At 43.6% G+C, this 19,633-nt stretch overlaps 1 protein-coding gene across 5 annotated transcripts in view; it reads right to left on the reverse strand.

Moving 5' to 3' along the window:
* Nucleotides 1–10,349: 10,349 nt before the first annotated feature.
* The window catches only part of ATP8A2 (ATPase phospholipid transporting 8A2), a 353,936-nt gene continuing 344,652 nt past the window's right edge, over nt 10,350–19,633 (reverse strand). For all 5 annotated transcript variants that reach the window (XM_066618841.1, XM_066618843.1, XM_066618845.1 and 2 more), the window contains one exon: nt 10,350–14,812. In XM_066618841.1, coding sequence (XP_066474938.1) covers nt 14,715–14,812 — 98 coding nt within the window. In that variant the 3' untranslated portion in view covers nt 10,350–14,714. The remainder of the gene's footprint in view (nt 14,813–19,633) is intronic.

Here is a 19,633-nt window from a genome sequence, read left to right on the forward strand (position 1 = left end):
TGCTGTGGCACAGAGTTTGGAAACCACTGCTCTAGTGTATCCTTCTAAAAGCAGTAACTACAAGGGCTGGAACAAGACATCCAGGGCTAGTCGACTTGGCTGGTTTGGTAGTCCAAGCTCCGTTCTTTTCCTTCAAACCTTTTTTTCAAATCCCATCTTTTCTGTGAAAGCCTTTGGCACAACCTCTTAGTACTTATGTCCCCCTGTAACAACCCAGGTACCTACAACTTTAACCATTTTCTCTGGCTTGTAGTTCCCTCCCCTTCCTCTGTTGTCTCCTCTGTCAAATTATAGCCTGTCAGTCCCTCAAGGCAGGGTCTTGCCAGCTCATAAAGCATCATGGCATGGATGTCAATTATATATCTCCTGGCCAGTGTTTGGAAGCAGGATTGCATTGGGGAACCCATGACTGCTTCCTGAGCTCCTTGGAATAAAAATGAAATATTTTTAAAAGAAAGCAAAGGTCCTTTATGGTTGGCTCTTCAGGGGAGTGTGGAGCATTTATGCAGCTCTCCTTATCAACTACCTTCTGATATTGGTCTTTATGTCTAAATTAATTGAGAAAGTAGGATCACATTAATTTTTCCCCCAGCTAAACTACTAAATTAATTTGCTTGGAGGTGTTTGCTCCTCTCAAGATTAGCGCAGAGGGTTTTTTTTTCCCAATTATAAATCCAATATATTTTTGCCTTTTTTTAATTAACAAAAGGGGGAGAGAGAAAGAGAGAGAAGTTCCTTTTCCTCCTTCCTCCCTGTAAAAGATTTGAAGGCAGCCGCTGTTCTCCGTGCTGGGCAACAGAAGGAAGAACAGTCCATACCACAGCTTTGTGCAAGACTAATGAACTGTTTTTGTTCTCCTGGTGGCATCAGCAGCAACCCAGAACCCGCCAGTCAACCTTCCTTTGTAAATCGACTCCAGCTGTTCCCTGGGATTGCAGGTTGCCAGTTGGTAGCACCCCACGCGGTAGGTGTTGCAAAAGAATTTTTAATCAAAATAATGGAAAAGTGTCATTTATGCACATGAGGCCATTTTGGAAAGTGGAGGCAACGTCAGGGACAAACTGAGGGTTCCACTTTATTATTTAAACAGCCTGTTTGGCTGACCTTCAGAAACTGTGATGGAAGGGGGTGGGGAAACACCACCAAGACTTTTCAGCCCTGATCTTTCTACTTAAGTAGACTAGGATGTTGTTCAGTCATTCATAGGCAGTTCTGGGAGTGACCGGGGTGGGGGGATGAAGAGCAAGCACCCCCCCCCCAGCAATAGCATACCTTACGCCTGCCCATGCCTCCCTTTGTTGGACCCCTGTGGTTACTTGAAGAAAAAGCACTTTCCACATACTTAATGGTCTTTTCTTTATTATTTCTACCCTTTGTCTCAGTGCTGGCCCACCATGAGGCCAACTAAAGTGTTTGCCTCAGGCAGCAGTTGGCACCTACCTCCATCTGCTTGCTGGCCTCCACTGATTCTCCTTCTCCTTCCATTTTCTGGATTAGAGAATGAAGGGGGTCAGAGCAGAAGTGTGCAGAGGAGCAGAAATTGGCACTTTACCAGGAAAGGGGACAGTTTTGACATATCACCTCAGACACCAGGAGGTCTTGGGCCAGTCTCTCTCTCTCTCTCTCTCTGTGTTCACACAGACAGAGCAGGCCCTCATGGGTTCACTCCTGTCAGTGACACACCTGTGGTTAAGGAAGGAAACTGGTTGGTGATATGCTCCCTTCTAAGTCACTGACAGTCAGTCTGCCCCATTGCCTCCTCTTGTGTGAGCAAGATCTATAACACTATTCCCTTCCGCTGCCTTTGGCTTGCACCTCCCTTCTATCTGGGAGAAGAGCTTTTCTGGGCAAACAAGACTATCACCATGGCTTAACTCGATGAATTTCTGCTTCTTGTGCAGCTGTTAAGCATATAAACCCAGACAGAAAAAGATGCCAGCCCTAAATTAATGTTGCCACTGTGCCTTCTTGGGTGATCTGATTAATACATCATAATTCCTATATCAAAAGTTGGCAAGCTAATCTGCAGCATGTAAGAGTGCTGTTTTTTGTGATGGCGAAGCTTCACATAGAGTCACATAGCTTGACTTTAATGGCTATGTGGCAGACTGAAGTTCAACATGTGAAGTTTTCCTATCTACCTTCATGCCAGGAAAGACTGCCTTCATGGAATTTCTGACTGGCATTGCTGAAGACAGGTAGTTGGCAACCTTCAGTCTCGAAAGACTATGGTATCGCGCTCTGAAAGGTGGTTCTGGAACAGCATCTAGTGTGGCTGAAAAGGCCGATTCAGGAGTGACAATCCCTTCCACACTGGGAGCAAGTGCAGTCTGTCCCTGGCCTGTCTCCCTGGCTATGGGCCTTCCTTCTTTGCCTCTTAGCCTCAGACTGTTGGCCAAGTGTCTCTTCAAACTGGGAAAGGCCATGTTGCACAGCCTGCCTCCAAGCGGGCCGCTCAGAGGCCAGGGTTTCCAACTTGTTGAGGTCCACTCCTAAGGCCTTCAGATCCCTCTTGCAGATGTCCTTGTATCGCAGCTGTGGTCTACCTGTAGGGCGCTTTCCTTGCACGAGTTCTCCATAGAGGAGATCCTTTGGGATCCGGCCATCATTCATTCTCACGACATGACCGAGCCAACGCAGGCGTCTCTGTTTCAGTAGTGCATACATGCTAGGGATTCCAGCACGTTCCAGGACTGTGTTGTTTGGAACTTTGTCCTGCCAGGTGATGCCGAGAATACGTCGGAGGCAGCGCATGTGGAAAGCATTCAGTTTCCTCTCCTGTTGTGAGTGAAGAGTCCATGACTCGCTGCAGTACAGAAGTGTACTCAGGACGCAAGCTCTGTAGACCTGGATCTTGGTATGTTCCATCAGCTTCTTGTTGGACCAGACTCTCTTTGTGAGTCTGGAAAACGTGGTAGCTGCTTTACCGATGCGTTTTTTTAGCTCGGTATCGAGAGAAAGAGTGTCGGAGATTGTTGAGCCAAGGTACACAAAGTCATGGACAACCTCCAGTTCATGCGCAGAGATTGTAATGCAGGGAGGTGAGTCCACATCCTGAACCATGACCTGTGTTTTCTTCAGGCTGATTGTCAGTCCAAAATCTTGGCAGGCCTTGCTAAAACGATCCATGAGCTGCTGGAGATCTTTGGCAGAGTGGGTAGTGATAGCTGCATCGTCGGCAAAGAGGAAGTCACGCAGACATTTCAGCTGGACTTTGGACTTTGCTCTCAGTCTGGAGAGTCCAGGGCCACGTGAAGTTCTTCTAGGGTTGGTTCACTGTCAAGCTCCTCCAGCACAGGCAGGCACTCAATGTTGTTCAGCGCTTCTTCGGTGACTACATTTTCTCTGGAATATAGCTCAGAGTAGTGCTGCACCCAGCGTTCCATCTGCTGCGCCCAATCCTGGATGACCTCGCCTGCAGCAGACTTCAGAGGGGCAATTTTCTTCTGTGTTGGACCTAGGGCCTGCTTGATACCATCATACATCCCCTTGATGTTGCCCGTGTCAGCTGCTATCTGTATCTCGGAACAGAGCTGGAGCCAGTAGTCGTTAGCACATCTCCTGGCAGTCTGCTGGACTTTGCTGCGAGCACCTCGGAGGACCTGCAGGTTGCGCTCACTGGGACAGGCCTTGTATGCTGCTTGAGCTCTCCTCTTTTCCTCAATGACTGGTGTCAACTCCTCAGAGTGGGCTTCAAACCAGTCTGCCGTCTTGTTGGTCTTCTTGCCAAATATGGACAAGGCGGTGTTGTAAACGGTATTCTTGAAATGTTCCCATCTGTTGGATGCGTTTGCATCGACCGGGCCTGGAAGAGATTCCTCAAGCGCTCGTGCAAATTCCTCCACTTTTCTCTGATCCCGGGTCTTGCTCGTATCAATGCGAGGACTTCCTTCCCTTTTCGTGTGATACAGTCGCTTTGTTTGCAGTTTCACTCTGCTGCACACCAGCGAGTGGTCGGTGTCATAGGCAGCACCCTGATAGCTGCGTGTGATCTTGATGCTGGGAAGGCTGGAGCGTCTGGTGAGAATCAGGTCGAGCTGGTGCCAGTGCTTTGATCTTGGGTGTCTCCAAGAGACTCTATGTTGGGGCTTCGTGTTGAAGAACGTGTTGCTGACACAGAGACCGTGATGACAGCACAACTCTAGCAGGCGTTGGCCATTTTCGTTCATCTTCCCAATGCCGAACTGACCTAAGCAAGTGGGCCACGAACTGTTATCAGCACCAACTCTAGCATTGAAGTCGCAGAGGATGAACAATGGCTCTTTTACGGGGATCTTCTTGATAGTGGTGGCCAGGTCATCATAAAATTTGTCTTTGGCTTCTGCTGGAGACGACAGAGTCGGTGCTGAAGACAATGGATTATTGTATTGTTCATTTGAGTGATTAGTTTCCACTGGGTGCGGTTTATCACAGCACTGTTGAAATCTCTTATCATTTCAGTGTTGTTTGTCCAGTATTCCTACCAGGACTCTACTGCCATAAATCTGGGATATTAATGCTCTGGTATATTAAAGAAGCACGAGTTGGTGGGTTGTTACTACTGAAATTTGCCCATTTTTTGTGAATGAGGAGGGCTTGAAATTGTCTTCTGCAAGTAATTAGAAATAACAACCCAATTTACAAACTTTGGAACGTATTTGATGTCAAACTTCACACTAACCCTGGGAAAGGAAGCTAGTGATGGGGTGGGACTAGGGGAAAAAAGAATCCCTACCAGCAAAACCCTTGTTGACTCATTTACTTTCTTGAAAAACTCACTGGAAATAATTTTGGGGCACCCATGCAGGCAAGAGGCTTGCTCCAAGTCACAAATTGGGTTATTTTTTTCATACTAACTTGAAGTACAAATCAAATGACCTTCCTTTGTATCCAACACTCACCAAACTGCAGCACTATATTTAACCTACCAGAGGACGTTCATCAACTGTAAAACTAGCCCTGCTTGGAGAAAAGGTGTGAAAACGCATGCAGCCAATCTGCTGGGAGCCAATTAAACGTTTTCCCATAGCAGGGCATCTGCATAGCATAAAATCTGAAAAAACATAATTTAAGCAAATTGATATGATAGACAAAGGGGCTCATAACTTCACTCTCAATAATAATTAAGAAGGGGAAAAAAAGCGAAAGATCCTGTCACTCTCAAACAGCTTATATCTGATCTCTAGAATTGTGGGCTACATGTAGGATATGAGAATAAAATAATAGGATGTACTTTTGAATTTGTAGGTAGGTCTCTCTGCCTCCCTCCAGCCACCATCCTGTGTATATCTCAAGAAGTCTAGTTGCCTAATGGTTCTATTTGATCTGAATTCCCGTTCCTGAAAATGAAACAAGGCATGTTACAGGCATCTGAAGTCTAATTGCCACCAAGAGGAGAGTGGTAAGACCTCACAGCCATTTCCTGAACGGAGAAGACCAAAGCGGGAAGCAAAGGCCGTGGACACAACAGCTGCTCAACTGTGAGCTTTCTAAGCAACTCTGCAGATGTTTCTGAATAGATTCATTACTGCCAAAACTACATCTGGAAGATCTTCTCAGTAAAACCACCCAGCTACAAAGCACCCAGCTAAAACCACCCAGCTACCCTGGCTCCTTCTGTTAACTATATGCCCCCCTTCTTTAGGCTTTCCCCACTCAATATTGACCTCTTCTTTGCATTCTCTTCCCAGCCCAGTCCATAGCCTGTGTTTGGTCATGGAAAGGATGCTCACTTCAGGCAATGGGGCAGTCGGGTGCAGTATCTTGAAGAAAGTTACAATGCCCTTTTGTCCTTGGGCCATACTTTCTGCTTCTTTGCGCCTATTCCCCCCCCCCCAGTCTGTATTTTCCCTAAAATATTGTTTGCTCTTCTGGTCTAACCATCAATGCTAGCTTCTCTTCACCTCTCTTCCCTACCTCATCCCTTTATAGAAATCAAGCATACCCCTCCTTCCCTTCTCTCTGCCCTACGTAACAAGTCTTCCATTTTAGGCTGGTTTGGGGGATTAAAACACACACAGCTTCTAAATAGAATTTCTAGTGTATGTTTATTTGCCACTCCTATCATTTTTTTGCCTCTTGTTTTATTATTATTTTGACTCGTGTACTGCATTTATTTTTATGCCCACTCCAAAATACCACTTCCACCTAAGTGTGCCATGGTCAACAATCATGCAACATGCTTATTTATACTACTTGTGTGGGCCCATTCGGGTGTGTACCTGAGCAGATGTGGTAACAGCCCAGTTCAGTAGGCTAGAGGCAGATGCATGTCAACTATGGGGAGTTGCATCTGTGCTATTCTTTGGATTTGTGGCACTCTTGCCAAAAAGATTTGCCACCAATGTGGTTGGAGATTAACCCCTTTTGCCTTGGTTTGATCTCTTGGGCTGATTTCTCTGGAATTCTTTGAAGGCCAAGCTACGTGAACGTTCTCTACCACTGAACTTTGTTTCTTAATGCTGACTGTGCATGTGGCAATAATATGGTGAAGGGGCCCCTGGTAGCTTCATGTGAAGGATATTTTAATGTCTTCAGTTCTCTCTCTATTTTATGGCAACGAACGCACCTCATGACACCTCTTGGAAGCATTTTCAAATACAGTTTCCAAGAGTTCTAAACATGGAATCAACACCAAGCTGCAAAATGAAGGTAAAACATATTCAACACTCTTCATGAAGCATTTGGAAGAGAACATAACGCAGTGCAATTCACAGGCATTCAGGAGTTTGTTATTACCGCTAATAGCTAAATGTCAGTTTCAAGTTGAAATACCCAGGCCTCTAGCTGAAAGAGAAGACAATATTTCCTTAGAGCCATTTTCTTTAAATAAAGGTAAGGCTTTTTATTTACATTAATGCTAGGAATAATAAAGCCATGTCTGTAGGGAAATGATACAGTTAGGATCTTGCTTCTTTACACAGAAACATTACAAATTATTACAGGTTGTGGAGGAGTACAGAACAGCAGAGGGTGATTTGTTTCATAAGATAACTTCATCTTGGGGGGGGGGGGGGTCATCTTGTGTCCCCAAACGTAACTGACCACATTTTCACACAAGCCTAAAAGAAATTGCCTCTGGACCTTGCTCCTGCTAGGCCATGAGTAAATGTTGTTTAATGTAGGGTAGAGAGGAATGTGTACACTGACTATCCATTCTGTGTTTGAGGGCTGAAGGTGGGTAGCTGAAGAATAACTAAGAGACAAAAGGAAAGTTATATTGATGAGAAGGCTGGGCTATGCAGGGAGGGTAGATTTTCCTAATACTGGTACTGATGCTGTTTTCTGTCTAATGGGAGCTCTAGCCTGTGCGTTCTTCTCGTCCTGCTCCTTGAAAAGCAACTAGTTAATCTAAGTTCCATTTTCACATTGCCAACAGGTACAAAAATACCTTAACAGAAGCCCATGGGTGAAAATGCCCTGAGCACTTTCCTATGCTACAAATGTGTTTCACGGCTTCTTCTAGAGAAACTGGGTAATTTAGGAAAAGGGGGAAAGAACATTGAAAAACTCTCTGACAAGATTTTCAACACTCTCAAAACAGAGTTCCTTGAGAATCATCATTCACAGCAGCCAAATCATTTGTACAAAGTGGTTTAAATTTGTAGTGTTGAAATGTCTGAAGCCAAATACAAAGATCTGGAAGATTCATTATGTTCAAAAGTGGGGGAGTGGGGTGAACATTTTTAACATTTTCTTAAGGCAAAACAAAAAGCGTCTGGGTGAACGAAATAAGGAATGAGATATTTCCATTAGAGATACAGGCCAAAATCCAGAGGAATGCTAGGCCTGGCCTACATATATGGTAAAATGGGCTGGCAGAATCCTGAGATAGTAACTTCAGCACCACTCCATACTGCAGCCAGGAGAGCACATTTTTAAATATTTGCTCATGGAGAAACCCTAGCAAATAATGTTAGTGTAGCAGGAAGTTACAACCTAGTCCAGCCCTGTGCTGTTATGCTAATTTTCATTTGTAGGAAGTTTCTTTTTTTAAGCAGGGGAAGCATGAAAAAAAATGCAACACCCAACCTGCTGTTTGAAGTGGGATAATCCATTTTACCATCTCAGGAATCTATGGCCTGCTATATGTGTAGACTAGGCTTGTGCAAGCAAATAATTGATTTTTGAAAGCACCAAGGTGCAGTTAAATGTGTCTGGATGAGGTTATAAGCCAGTGTAATGATTTTGCCTCAAAGAATCCAGGGTTCTGAAGTTTTGTACAGAGATCTTACAGATGACTCAGCACTTTCAGAGCTAGTTCAAAAAACCCACTTGCCAAATTAGTCAAGAACCGGTTTAAGTGTCGCAGGGCAGGTGTAGCTCCCATCCTACCCCAGTCCTGAACTGAAGAAAGATAATTGCCAAGTTTTATACAACAGTTTACATATGGTATAAATATGATAGGGCTATATATAGGACAACAAATATTTGGGGTTTTTGTGACACTTTTTAGACACATCATATGCATTTACACATCTTCCCCTGAAGATTTTTCTACCAAGGAGTTTCTCCATGTTTGACTCAATTTGTTTTCAGTTTCTCCATTTCTGTCTTAATTTGTCTTGACCTCCATACCTCTTCCTTCCAATTTCCTCCTTTCTCTCCCTGCCAGGGTGACCAGATGTCCTCTTTTTTAGCCTCATGTCCTGGAAAAGAAAGTTAAATCTCCTTTTCCCTGTGATTCAGCCCCTGCAAGCAGCACATAGCCTTCTTGTAATTAATAAATTATATATAATAATGTAGTTTTAAATTTAACAATAAGTAATATATAGTGTTTAGATTAACCATATGAAATCAATATACGAGTGTTTTTAGCTTTTATTTTGTCATGTCCTACCTTTTTCTTGGATGTCCTACATTTTGGGGTACCTTGTCCTCTTGTGATTATGACATCTGGTCACCTTGCTCCCCCCACCCTTAACATTTAAGTCTCTTTTTGCTGCCTCAGTTATGCCTTCCTTAGCAAAAGCCCACGATTTCACTCTCTGGAGTTCAACTTCGCCGTTTTAGCATCGCGAGGTAAAATACAGTTCTTTGTGAAAGCATCCTACAAACACTGCTGATTTAGAGTATGTAGGGAGAACATCACCTGAAGTGAAGAACCGCAAATAACACCAGACACTATTTTGTCAACCTTAGTTTGGTTTTAATTATTTAGGATAACAACCAAGAGTCTCCCAGTAAACACAGCACTGCTTGTTCTAAAAATAATGTAACCACAGTAAGTGGAGACTGCTCCAGCATCTGCTGTTAAAACTGTTGGCTGCGAACTGGAAAGAAACTATAGATTTTTTTGGCATGCATTAAAAAGTGTGTGGTCTAGCGAAATGCAGATTAGCAAGGCGAGACTGTTATCTTAATTTACAGCCCATGGACTTCATGTTTGCTCCACACACATTTTTTATTTCCTTTCAGGTACATTAGCAACTGGCCTTGACTCCGATAGTTTTATTAGCAATTCACTGTTTCTTCTTGACAAGTTATTACGAACTTCCCCTGGTAGCTCCCTACAGCAAGACCTGAAGCCCTGTCAAGGAACAGAAAAACGTCAACAGATTTCTCAGCAGAGCTTGACTCAAACCAGGCTTCATGTTTTTTAATTTGTAACAAGACACTTGTTAAAGGAATGGCATCCTTTGTCACCAAACCCAGGCAGCCCATCACATTGATCCAAAGGGACAAGTCATATCTGTTTTTTAACAAGGGAACACAGACATTGGCTTCTCCTCAGAATGTTCCAGAAAAGCTGGCAGATTGGTCAATGTAGAGAGCTGCCAAAGACCCAGCCCCTTCCCCCAACACTTTTTGATCAGCATGGAATTGTTAATCCAGACTGTCAAGCAGAAATCTTTAGCTTATTCTGCTCCAGTACCCTGTCAACTTGATAACATTTTCATGCTTTGTTTTCAAGGTGGCTCTTGTGGCTATACACATTTCAACAAATGGATGCGGAATATGTTTGCACAAGGGCTGATTTCTGATATTGTGGCCAGGATATGCCTTCTTGTTTGCCACTGTTCACTAAAATGAGTGCTAAAGATGTCAAGGTATACTACACTACAACAGATTTGTGTTTGTAGTGACTCCAGAGGACATGAAGAATGTCAGGTCTTGACCTGAGTGGGTTCTATAGGATTAACCCAGATTCAGATTAAGGCCCTCCAATGCTGACAAAAGTTTGACCCTCCAGTCTTAATGTCACATACTATATAGCTGTGTGACAAGCCCTGTGTGTAATTTCTGTTGAGCTGACACTTAACATATGTATCTCAGTTCACGCCAACTAGTCACTCTGGGGAGAGTTTGACTGTGACACAGGCTGACCTCAATTTAGAGACAGGTCAAAATGACACAGCCCCCCCCCCCCCGCCCCCATAGCCTTTGCTAGTAAAATAAATCATGTCAGTCGACAGCCATTCCTCTCTAGTATTGTTCACTTTGCCATATAAAGCAAATAACTGAGGCTGGAGACAGAAAGAGGTTTTTCAGAGAGTTGAGAATGTCCTGAGAGAGGCTATATGGCTTCCCACACAAACATATATTTCTTGTATCACCCACTTTTGTTGCTTCTTATCAAATAGATTTTGCTGGTGTAGTTTAATTAAGCTAAGCAGCTAAAAGACTTTGAATTAAAAAATGCTTGAGTCTCACCTTGGCCTTGAACAACTCACTAGTAAGTAAGCCACTCCTTTGTCCCATAGCCTAGTCCTATCACCCTCTAGCCTATAGCACACAGTGCTGGTGATAGAGTGCGTGCTGCCTGCTGTTGGGGGTGTGTGTGACCAGATGGCCCAGAAAAGACAAAACTTTTTTCTATATCCTTATAGGCTGCTATTTTGCTGGTGCAGGTCCAAGGAGACTCACAGGATGGTTCAGGGTGGGGAAAGAGTGACTGGATCTTAGTGTGCACTGCTGCCACTGAGATCCTTCCACTCCAGGCCCCAAACCACCCCTGCACCTGGTCCACTCCCCACCCAGAACTGCCCACAATCCTCCCCCAAATTGCCCCTGCCACTGACTTACCTGCTTTGATGGGACACCTGGGAGCCACTGTTGTGTGTGGGGGGCTTTTGGCCACTTGCACCAGCACCTTCAACGCATACTACAGCAGTGTGGTTTTTGCACTGCGGGGCTTAAGGTTGTGGATTGGGAGCTGTCAGTCACCTATCTGCAATATCGGGATAATAATACCAATCTACCTTACAGAGTTGTAAGGATCGGAACAAGATAATGTATGCCTTTGAACATTCAAAACTGCCAAACGAATGCTGTTATTCTTGAAAGGTCTATTCTTGAATACGGGGAAACTGCAGATCCTGAAGATGTAGGGAATACATATTATGAGCAGTGCTCTTTCTTCCCAATTGCCTTCAAGTAACTTCTGCCTCCAACTTGAATAAGAGCTACGGCACTAGTCTCTTTATCCCACACCCTGGTTCACTGTGTGTATTGACAGTGCTGCCATTAGCTTCTATATTTGCATGGGTTCTGTGAGTGTCAAATATATTTGAGAATATTGTCTAGAAATAGCTAAGCATTCCTGCTTGGGGTATGATTAAAATTATAGAAGCTCAGCTGGTATCATGTTTGCCTTTGTAGGGAAATTAGTCTTACTAACAAGAATAATAGTTAGCAGGTGGTTTTTAATGGTTAATAACCATTAGCCCCCTCACCAGAATAAAAAGTGTATTTTACTAATGTGGTATGTGCAGGGGGGGGGGAGGTCAACTGTACCCCAAAATAGCATATGAACGTAAAAAAGTCACCCTCAGACACTTGGAAGTTGCACTGTGCATGACACCAGCTGCAAAGAAGACTGTTTCCATTTGACAGCACAGAAATAGAAGAGCAGCAAAAATAATAATAGTTATATTTTTGTACAAACTAAAATGACTGAACAACAGGTGCTGGTTAGTTTCAGTTGCAACTGGGGTATAAAATGACCCTAAGTTATCAGAGTATATACTACAATTACCCCCTCCCCCAAAATAAATTCCAAATTAAAACACCACAGGCTAAATGATCTCATTAACATTGAGGAATTCAAGCAGTCTGCAGGAGATTGAAATAAAATTTTATCATTTTTTTCTATTTCTCTGGGTCAGTTTGATTTCAGTGACCCATATCTTATATTTTCAATCATATGATCATTTTCATCAAATCATATATGATGATATATACATATTTTCAAGCAGACACAGTGAATATATTTTTAAGCAGACACAGTGAATGAGCCAGGCAGAGTTATCCCTGTCAATTTCAACAGAAGAATTAAGCATGTGCTTTGTGCCAAAGTACTTAAATTTGACTGGATAGTATCCCAAATTGGAGAGTAAAATGTTAAAGAAACAGGAAAGTCTCTATACTAGAGATTTTCTTAATTAACAGACCTGATTTCCTCCTCAAATTTATTATTACTCTTCTTGTGATCCTAACTATGCTACCCAGTTTTGTCATGTACGCATAAATGAAAACACAATGCACACTCATTTGGCCCCTTGACATCCATGACTATTGGCAACTTGCTTTTAACTTTCCCATGCTGTAGAATTTTTTTTTCCACCAGCAGTGTAAAAAGGGAACAGGAGATGGTTTTGACTGAACAAAACCATTTTTTGGATCCCTCCAGTTTGGATCCAAGAAAAACCCTGCAGAACACTACATCAGAAAACTCTTGGGTTCTGTGAAGTGGGGGATTTCAGGCCTCTAAAGGTGGCACCAAGAATTGAATGATGGCACTCAAGCCCTGGAATTCATTTGAGACCCTTTAGAAAGATTAGGTCAGGGAGGGAGCCAGATGGCTGTTTTTCTTTGGCTTGATAAGCATAAATATTCATATATGAATAGCTTTCGGATACACTTAAATCAATAAATGTTCCAGAGGGCGGTCAGCAAAAGGGCAAAAAACAGTGTTGGCATTTTAAGGACCTATTTACAGCACATGCTATAACTGAGAGACATGGTTGAAGACAGGCTTTGCTGGGTTATTTACTTTACGCTGTTCGAAAATGTGGTCTGGCTACTAGAATGAATGCTGCTTGTCTGAAGAATAGCCTTAGGTGACTCTAAGGGCTCTATTCATTTCTTGTTTGTCCTAGAACTGTGCATGATTCCAAGGTATAAGCTGGACATGTCCACTCCGTCCAGAAAGTTAGCCAATCAAATGAAGTCAGAGGTGTGTCAACTCCCCCCCCCCCCCAGCTTAACTCCTATGTAGCTAACAGCTACACGACAGGCAGCAACTGGAGTTTTCTTCCCAATCACAATATCTCTATCCTGGGAAAAATCTTCATCTGCTGAATTCTTCCTTCTCATAAAGCTGTTAAATGCATAGGAGCCTTGCTGGAAAAAAAGATTGGTAGCCCTAATGCTAACCTCATCTCAGGGTATAATGTTTGCATATTTGTGAAACCATTCCTCACAGGAAACATTTCCATGAAGCAACCATGCCAAGATCTGGATGCTTTTAAAAAAAAATATCACCAAATATTCTTGCGTAGAACCAGGCAAGCCTAGATCCATGCTCAGTTCAGTCCTCGTTCGTTTTCGCCAGGGACAAAAGCTTAGGTTTGCATATTATTTCTTTGGTAAGAGGTCTTGTTGCTCTCCCCTCTTTGGACTCTGCCATAAAGGATTTGTAATAATGATCTGGTGAAGAAAATGTCATCTACCTCAAGAGCACAACTCTTGCTTGCTTTCTTTCTTTCATTGGTTTCACAAGCAGAGGATGTTAAGGCACCAGCTCTTCTGATATTTTATGAAAGGTCAATTATCAAGAGCTTTCCTAAAGGGGGACTAGACTTCTAAATCTGTGTTACCTCCTTTGTAGCCAGAGAGTACCTTTACACTATTCACATACAGCTAGGGAACATTTCGGTGGGTGACTGGAAATATACACTGAGTAACTAGAATCCTTGCTGTTTGGGGATGACCCATGCCAAAGCCTGGTCTGCCTTTTTGTTGTCGCTTTGAGATGCCATGCAAACATCATCCCTGCCCTGCCATGCACATGACTAGGGTAATGGTGGATATTGTGGCTGGCGTGTGGGTGTGTAAATAGCTAAGATTTCTGTGACATATTTTATATGGTTAGTCATCTTACCGAGGTTATTCTTTCTCAAACAAGCTGGCAACATAAGCTCTGGCAGCCTTATCCCTCCCCTCTTACGTTCTCCCTGATATGTTTGTTTTCCTGTCCCTGCACCTTAAGTGCCTCATGTCTCCCTGAATATTTCAGCCAAATAAACAGTGAATATTATAAAGGAAGGTTTCATACATGCAGCCTTGCGCACTTGAATCTGGGCATGACAAAACAGGAAATGCCAGCACTCCTATTTGAGTTAAGCAAAGGCAGATTTCTCATGGAACACACAACTTAGTTAAGTTTCTCCCAGAACTGTGCTTATGGATGTTCTTCTTCTTTTCTTTAACGGTGGTAAAGACAAAATGTTTCCAATTTCACACCTCAGGTAGCGCAGCCAAATGCTTCATAAACAACATAAACAAATGTTAGGCAGAGCAAGGCGGCTGACTTCAAACAGTGATTTTTCCCCCTACAATCTGTGCTCAAGGTTTGCAAGAAGAATACATAACAAGCTTGTTGGCTAAGGCCACAGTAAAGGGCTTTCCGGTGTTTAGGCTGCTGTTGCCAACCTTAGTCAAGGATGTATTAACAGTGGATGCATTGATCCAAATCTCATTACTCTGACCACCAATCAAGGGGAAGCACTGTGTTATTCTACTCCAGCTCTCTGTTTGGTAGTGTCGTAGGATCGAACAACTTGAGACTGGGAAACAACCCCATGTTCCTCTTGAGAAAACGCATACCCATCTGAAAAAGCAGAGATCAGGGAGGGGAAAAAAGACTTGGAATCAGTTAAAGACCACAGCTTACTTGTTAACTACTTAGACAGAAGATAAAACTAATGTGGTGCTTAGATGGTTAGAGTCAAAGAGTGTACTGGTCTTGGACCAGTGAGGCCTGGCTACAACACCACTTAGCCATAAGGCTCACTGGATGACTTTGGACCAGTCACATTCTCACAGTCTAACCATTTTCGCAGGGTTGTTGTGAAGGTATGGTATGACACCCATGTTCATCAGACTAAGCTCCTTGAAGAACAGCCAAGAAAATAATATAATAAACTGAAGAAGAAGAAAAACCAAACACTGTATTTTGTAAGCCCAGGTAATTAGGCTGATTGAGTTTCCCTCCCCATAGCATTCCCCCCAGCCCATCTGTGTCCTGAGAATTGACTTACTGCACATTTTCACTACCTTAAGTAGCAAAACAATGAAAGATTTGATCTCACACTTTCAAGGGAGACTTTTGAAAGCTTCCCCAACTCCCACTTTCAAAGCCACACCTATTATTCCATTCTCAAGAACAAGCCACGCATTTTGCAGAGAGTTTACAGAGCAAAATTGGTGCATAGTTGAATAGAAGATTTCAGTCAGAGACCAATCCTTTTTCAATCAAGGAGGATTTTTCAAGTCAGCTGAGAGCTTGGCAGTTGTTTTGGTGGGAAGTCAGGTTTCTAACATTGACAAAATATAAAGTTTCCCAATTTCTGGATGCAATCTCAAGCTACCTGCAGAAATATGCAAGTACTTTGCTTTAAGCTTTGATAGTAATCCTTCTGCGAGAGAGACTGCAATTCAATTCGGCCATTAGAGCTATAGTCTTATATTAACAGTACCATCCTCTGCACAGTGATCTGATTATTTTCTTAATGTTCTGATGGGTGGAGTGCAATGCACAGATTGCACTTATACCATGATGATGTCCTTGAAATATAACCTTGAAATATTTTTATGGAGGTGTCTTAGAGTTCTCTCATTCAGAAAAAGATTTGTGTGTCAGAGAACTTCTGGATTAGTCTTCAGTGGCATAGCTAGCAGGGGGCAGGAGTGGGCTGCCCCAGGTGCCACCCTTGGGGGGAGTGATACCACTAGTGACCAAAATTGCTAAAATCATGGTTTGCAGGAATAATACGACCATGTTATATCATTCGATGCATAATTTACAGCAGAATGCAATTTTTAAAAACCAGAGTGAAATATCTCCATTCTATCAAATGTTATGACCAAAAAACGAGAGAACAAAAATGCAACTTTCTTATGTAACAAAAAGTACATTTCCTAAACTCAAAATGGACGAATCAGAGTGATTGTTTGAAGAGCCAATAAGATGTTGTTTTGACACAGCATGGAACCAATAACATGCTAGTAAGGTGACCCTTGGGCGTGCGTGTGACACCGCTAGTGATCAAAATTGTGGAAATTGTGGTTTTTAGGAATACAATCATTTGATATGCAATATATATATATCTTTTGAAGTGTAATTTAATGCAGAATGTAATGAAACAAACCACACTGAAATATCTGTGTTCTATCAAAAGCTATAGCCAAATAACCAGAAAAGAAAAACACAACTGCCTTATGTCACAAAAACTGGATTTCTTTAACTCAAAACTGACCAATGAGTCTGAGAGTTAACGAGGTGTCATTATGACACAGCATGAAACCAATAAAATGTTATCATGAGTTTGCTCCCTTTTCCACGTATCAGAGCTAATACTCGAACTCCTATTCACTTGTGTGAGTGTCATCAAGTTGGTTGGGTAACTTGTATAGCTCTGTACTAAAATAAAGTTAATGGGGGGTAACACCATGAGTTACCAGACTGGGTGACATTGACCCTAGTGATGCCACTGGTGGGAAGGTTGGGTGTTGTACACTGGCTTAGATGACTTTTAAAGTGGATTCTAAACATTGATCAGTGGTACTCTATCAGCGGTAATTAATCATGATGGCTACATTGAACCTCCAGATGCAGGGATGTATATCATTGACAACTATGTGCAGGGGAGGGTACTGACGTTTATCCATTGCCTGTGGGGAAATAATCACAGCATTTATTTTCTGGCCATTATTATTATTTACTTCATGTCATGACTGTTACTATCTCTCAGCTTTACCTACCTCACAGGGTTGTTGTGAGGCCAAAAGAAGGGGAGGAACCATGCACACCACCCTGAGTTCCTTAGAGAAAGGGTGGTATAAAAATGCAAAAATTATAACTAAGTAAGTAAGTTGTATTGGGGGGAGGGTAACAAAAATTTATGGGCCTCGGCGTGTCAAATGATCTAGCTATGCCACTGTCACTCTTCTACGGTATACTGGCAGCTAGAAATAAAATAACTGAAAACCAGATTAAAAAAATGCAGTGGCATAATGCTATATTGATGTCAGAAGAACAGGGAACCACTGCAGATGGAATCAGAGGAGAACCATGCAAATATCTGACAGCCCAATCCTGAGCTGCCCAGTGCGCGGGGCTGCAGTGGCACCGAAAATGGCTGCTGCTGCATCTAGCACGCCCCAGGCAGCCGCCTCCTCCGGAGAAGGGGACTTTCATCCCCTTCCTCCAGGTAAAGCAAGTAGCCCCCCAGTGGGGCTACTGACACAGAGGCTCAGGATCCCTCCCTCCCGCTCCACTCCCTCTTTCCAGCATGCCTTGTCCCTGCCCTCTCCTTGCCCTCTCTCCGCCTCCCCTGCCCTGAAACACCTCCTCCCTGCCTCCCCCTATGTCCCCACCTACTTCTGCGCGACCGCCAGGCAGCAGAGCTTCAGTGATCCACCAGCACTAACCCAGTGCTGGGCTAGCACTGGCACTCCAGCCTGCAAATGTTGCATTTGCAACATATTTGCAATAGTAGTTGGCAACCTTCAGTCTTGAAAGACTATGGTATCGCGCTCTGAAAGGTGGTTCTGGAACAGCGTCTAGTGTGGCTGAAAAGGCCAATCCGGGAGTGACAATCCCTTCCACACTGGGAGCAAGTGCAGTCTGTCCCTGGTCTGTCTCCCTGGCTATGGGCCTTCCTTCTTTGCCTCTTAGCCTCAGACTGTTGGCCAAGTGTCTCTTCAAGCTGGGAAAGGCCATGTTGCACAGCCTGCCTCCAAGCGGGCTGCTCAGAGGCCAGGGTTTCCCACTTATGTTACATTATTATACATGTTACAAATATGTACCATATTTGCATATTTGCAATATGGTACATTTGCAACAGTGCGCACTGGTGGAAAGCCAGCACACACTCTTTAGGATTGGGTCCTCGGTTTCTCAGAAATGATGCTGAGAGTTTTAGGAACTGCGCTACTGCACCATCTCCAGAAGGCCATTCCTCAGACCATGCACTTTAGAAAATGGAGTTCTGTGAGATCCAAAGTATCAAGGGTCCTATTATAATTCATAATAGGATCCCTGTGTATCTATTTTTGGTTAAAAGGATCCATAAGGGGAATTGCATGGAGGATGCAGTGTTTGGAGAGGGAGTTTAAACTTTCATCCTGTGCCACTTCCCTGATCTAAATTGGCCCCTATTGGATCCATTGGGGAAAATACAGATATCAGTCTTTTTTCCTCAGCTGTGTTAATATCAACCTCAGGAGCGGGGAGCAATTTAAAACCAAGAAAAAGTGCCCAAGGGAAGGCTGGCACCCTCTCTTCCTTAGCCCCCACTACCTCAATCTAATTCAAGTATCCCAAGCAACAATGATTGCTTGTCATTAAAAATAGAAAGACTGGAAGGCCTGATCACATCCCATGTCTTGTGTAGTTTGGCTCTGAGATGTATCTTGAGGGGCTTCCAGTGCATTTGGAGAATTTTCACATCTACAGGAAACCACTGCCTTTGCTTAGTGTTTTCCTTATTCAGAGAACAGTTGAAAATGAAAAAATCCACACAGCGAAAGCTGCTACCAGCACTGATTTCAAACAGGTGTCAGCACAAGTGTTGCACTCAGTCCCAACTATTAGTCCTGTCTGTTTCCACTGAAATGTTTTAGACAACAGCGATATCTAAACATGCAGAAAAGGCATTAAAAGTCCTCCAGCCATACAGCTTTAATGAAAGCCTTAACCTTACTTTCCTCCGAATCCAAGGCTTTGTAGAAAACCTCTGCACATTTTCATAAATCTTTCAGAAAGCGACAACAATCAGAAATGGGTAACTTTCAGAGCACAGTTTTCATATCAAACTACTGAATGTTCCTAACATGCACATGGGGATATGGGCAAAGGCAGCCACAAACCAGTCACAATAAGAATAAACAACAATTAGCAACTAAAATTACCAACAGCATAATTCTATACAAACGTTCCTGGAAATAAGTTCTACTGAGTTCAGTGGGACTTACCAGGAGGTGAGCTTTGAAATCCAGCCAGTTTCCCTCTGGGCCAATGCTGCATTTAGCACAGTGCAGCGCAATCCTAATAATGAGTGAGGCTGGCGCAAGTAATACACGTTTGCGCCTCCTCAGGAGCAAGCCATGCCAGTGCACAGAGGTGTGCTAGCATACGAAGCCTGAATCTAGCCTCCATGGTGGCTTGCAGGGAGAGTCTTGCATTGGCCAAGCTTGGTCAATGCAAGGCGTTGGCGTGGGTGGGGAGGAGGCAGGAAGGAGGCGTTCCAGGGCAGGTGGAGGGTGGTCCCAGGGTGGGCAGGCTGGGAGAGGGAGGAGGGGCTGGGATCTGGCTATGATGCCGGATCCTAACCCTCGTTTCCAAGTGGCGCGAAGCGGCGCCAAGTCACTCGGCTCTCCTCGAACTTGTGCCACCTCAGGAGGTGGCACAAGTCCGAGAAGACCCATA

The sequence above is a fragment of the Tiliqua scincoides genome, chromosome 3 (assembly GCF_035046505.1).
Source record: "Tiliqua scincoides isolate rTilSci1 chromosome 3, rTilSci1.hap2, whole genome shotgun sequence".
NCBI classification, from domain to species: domain Eukaryota; kingdom Metazoa; phylum Chordata; class Lepidosauria; order Squamata; family Scincidae; genus Tiliqua; species Tiliqua scincoides.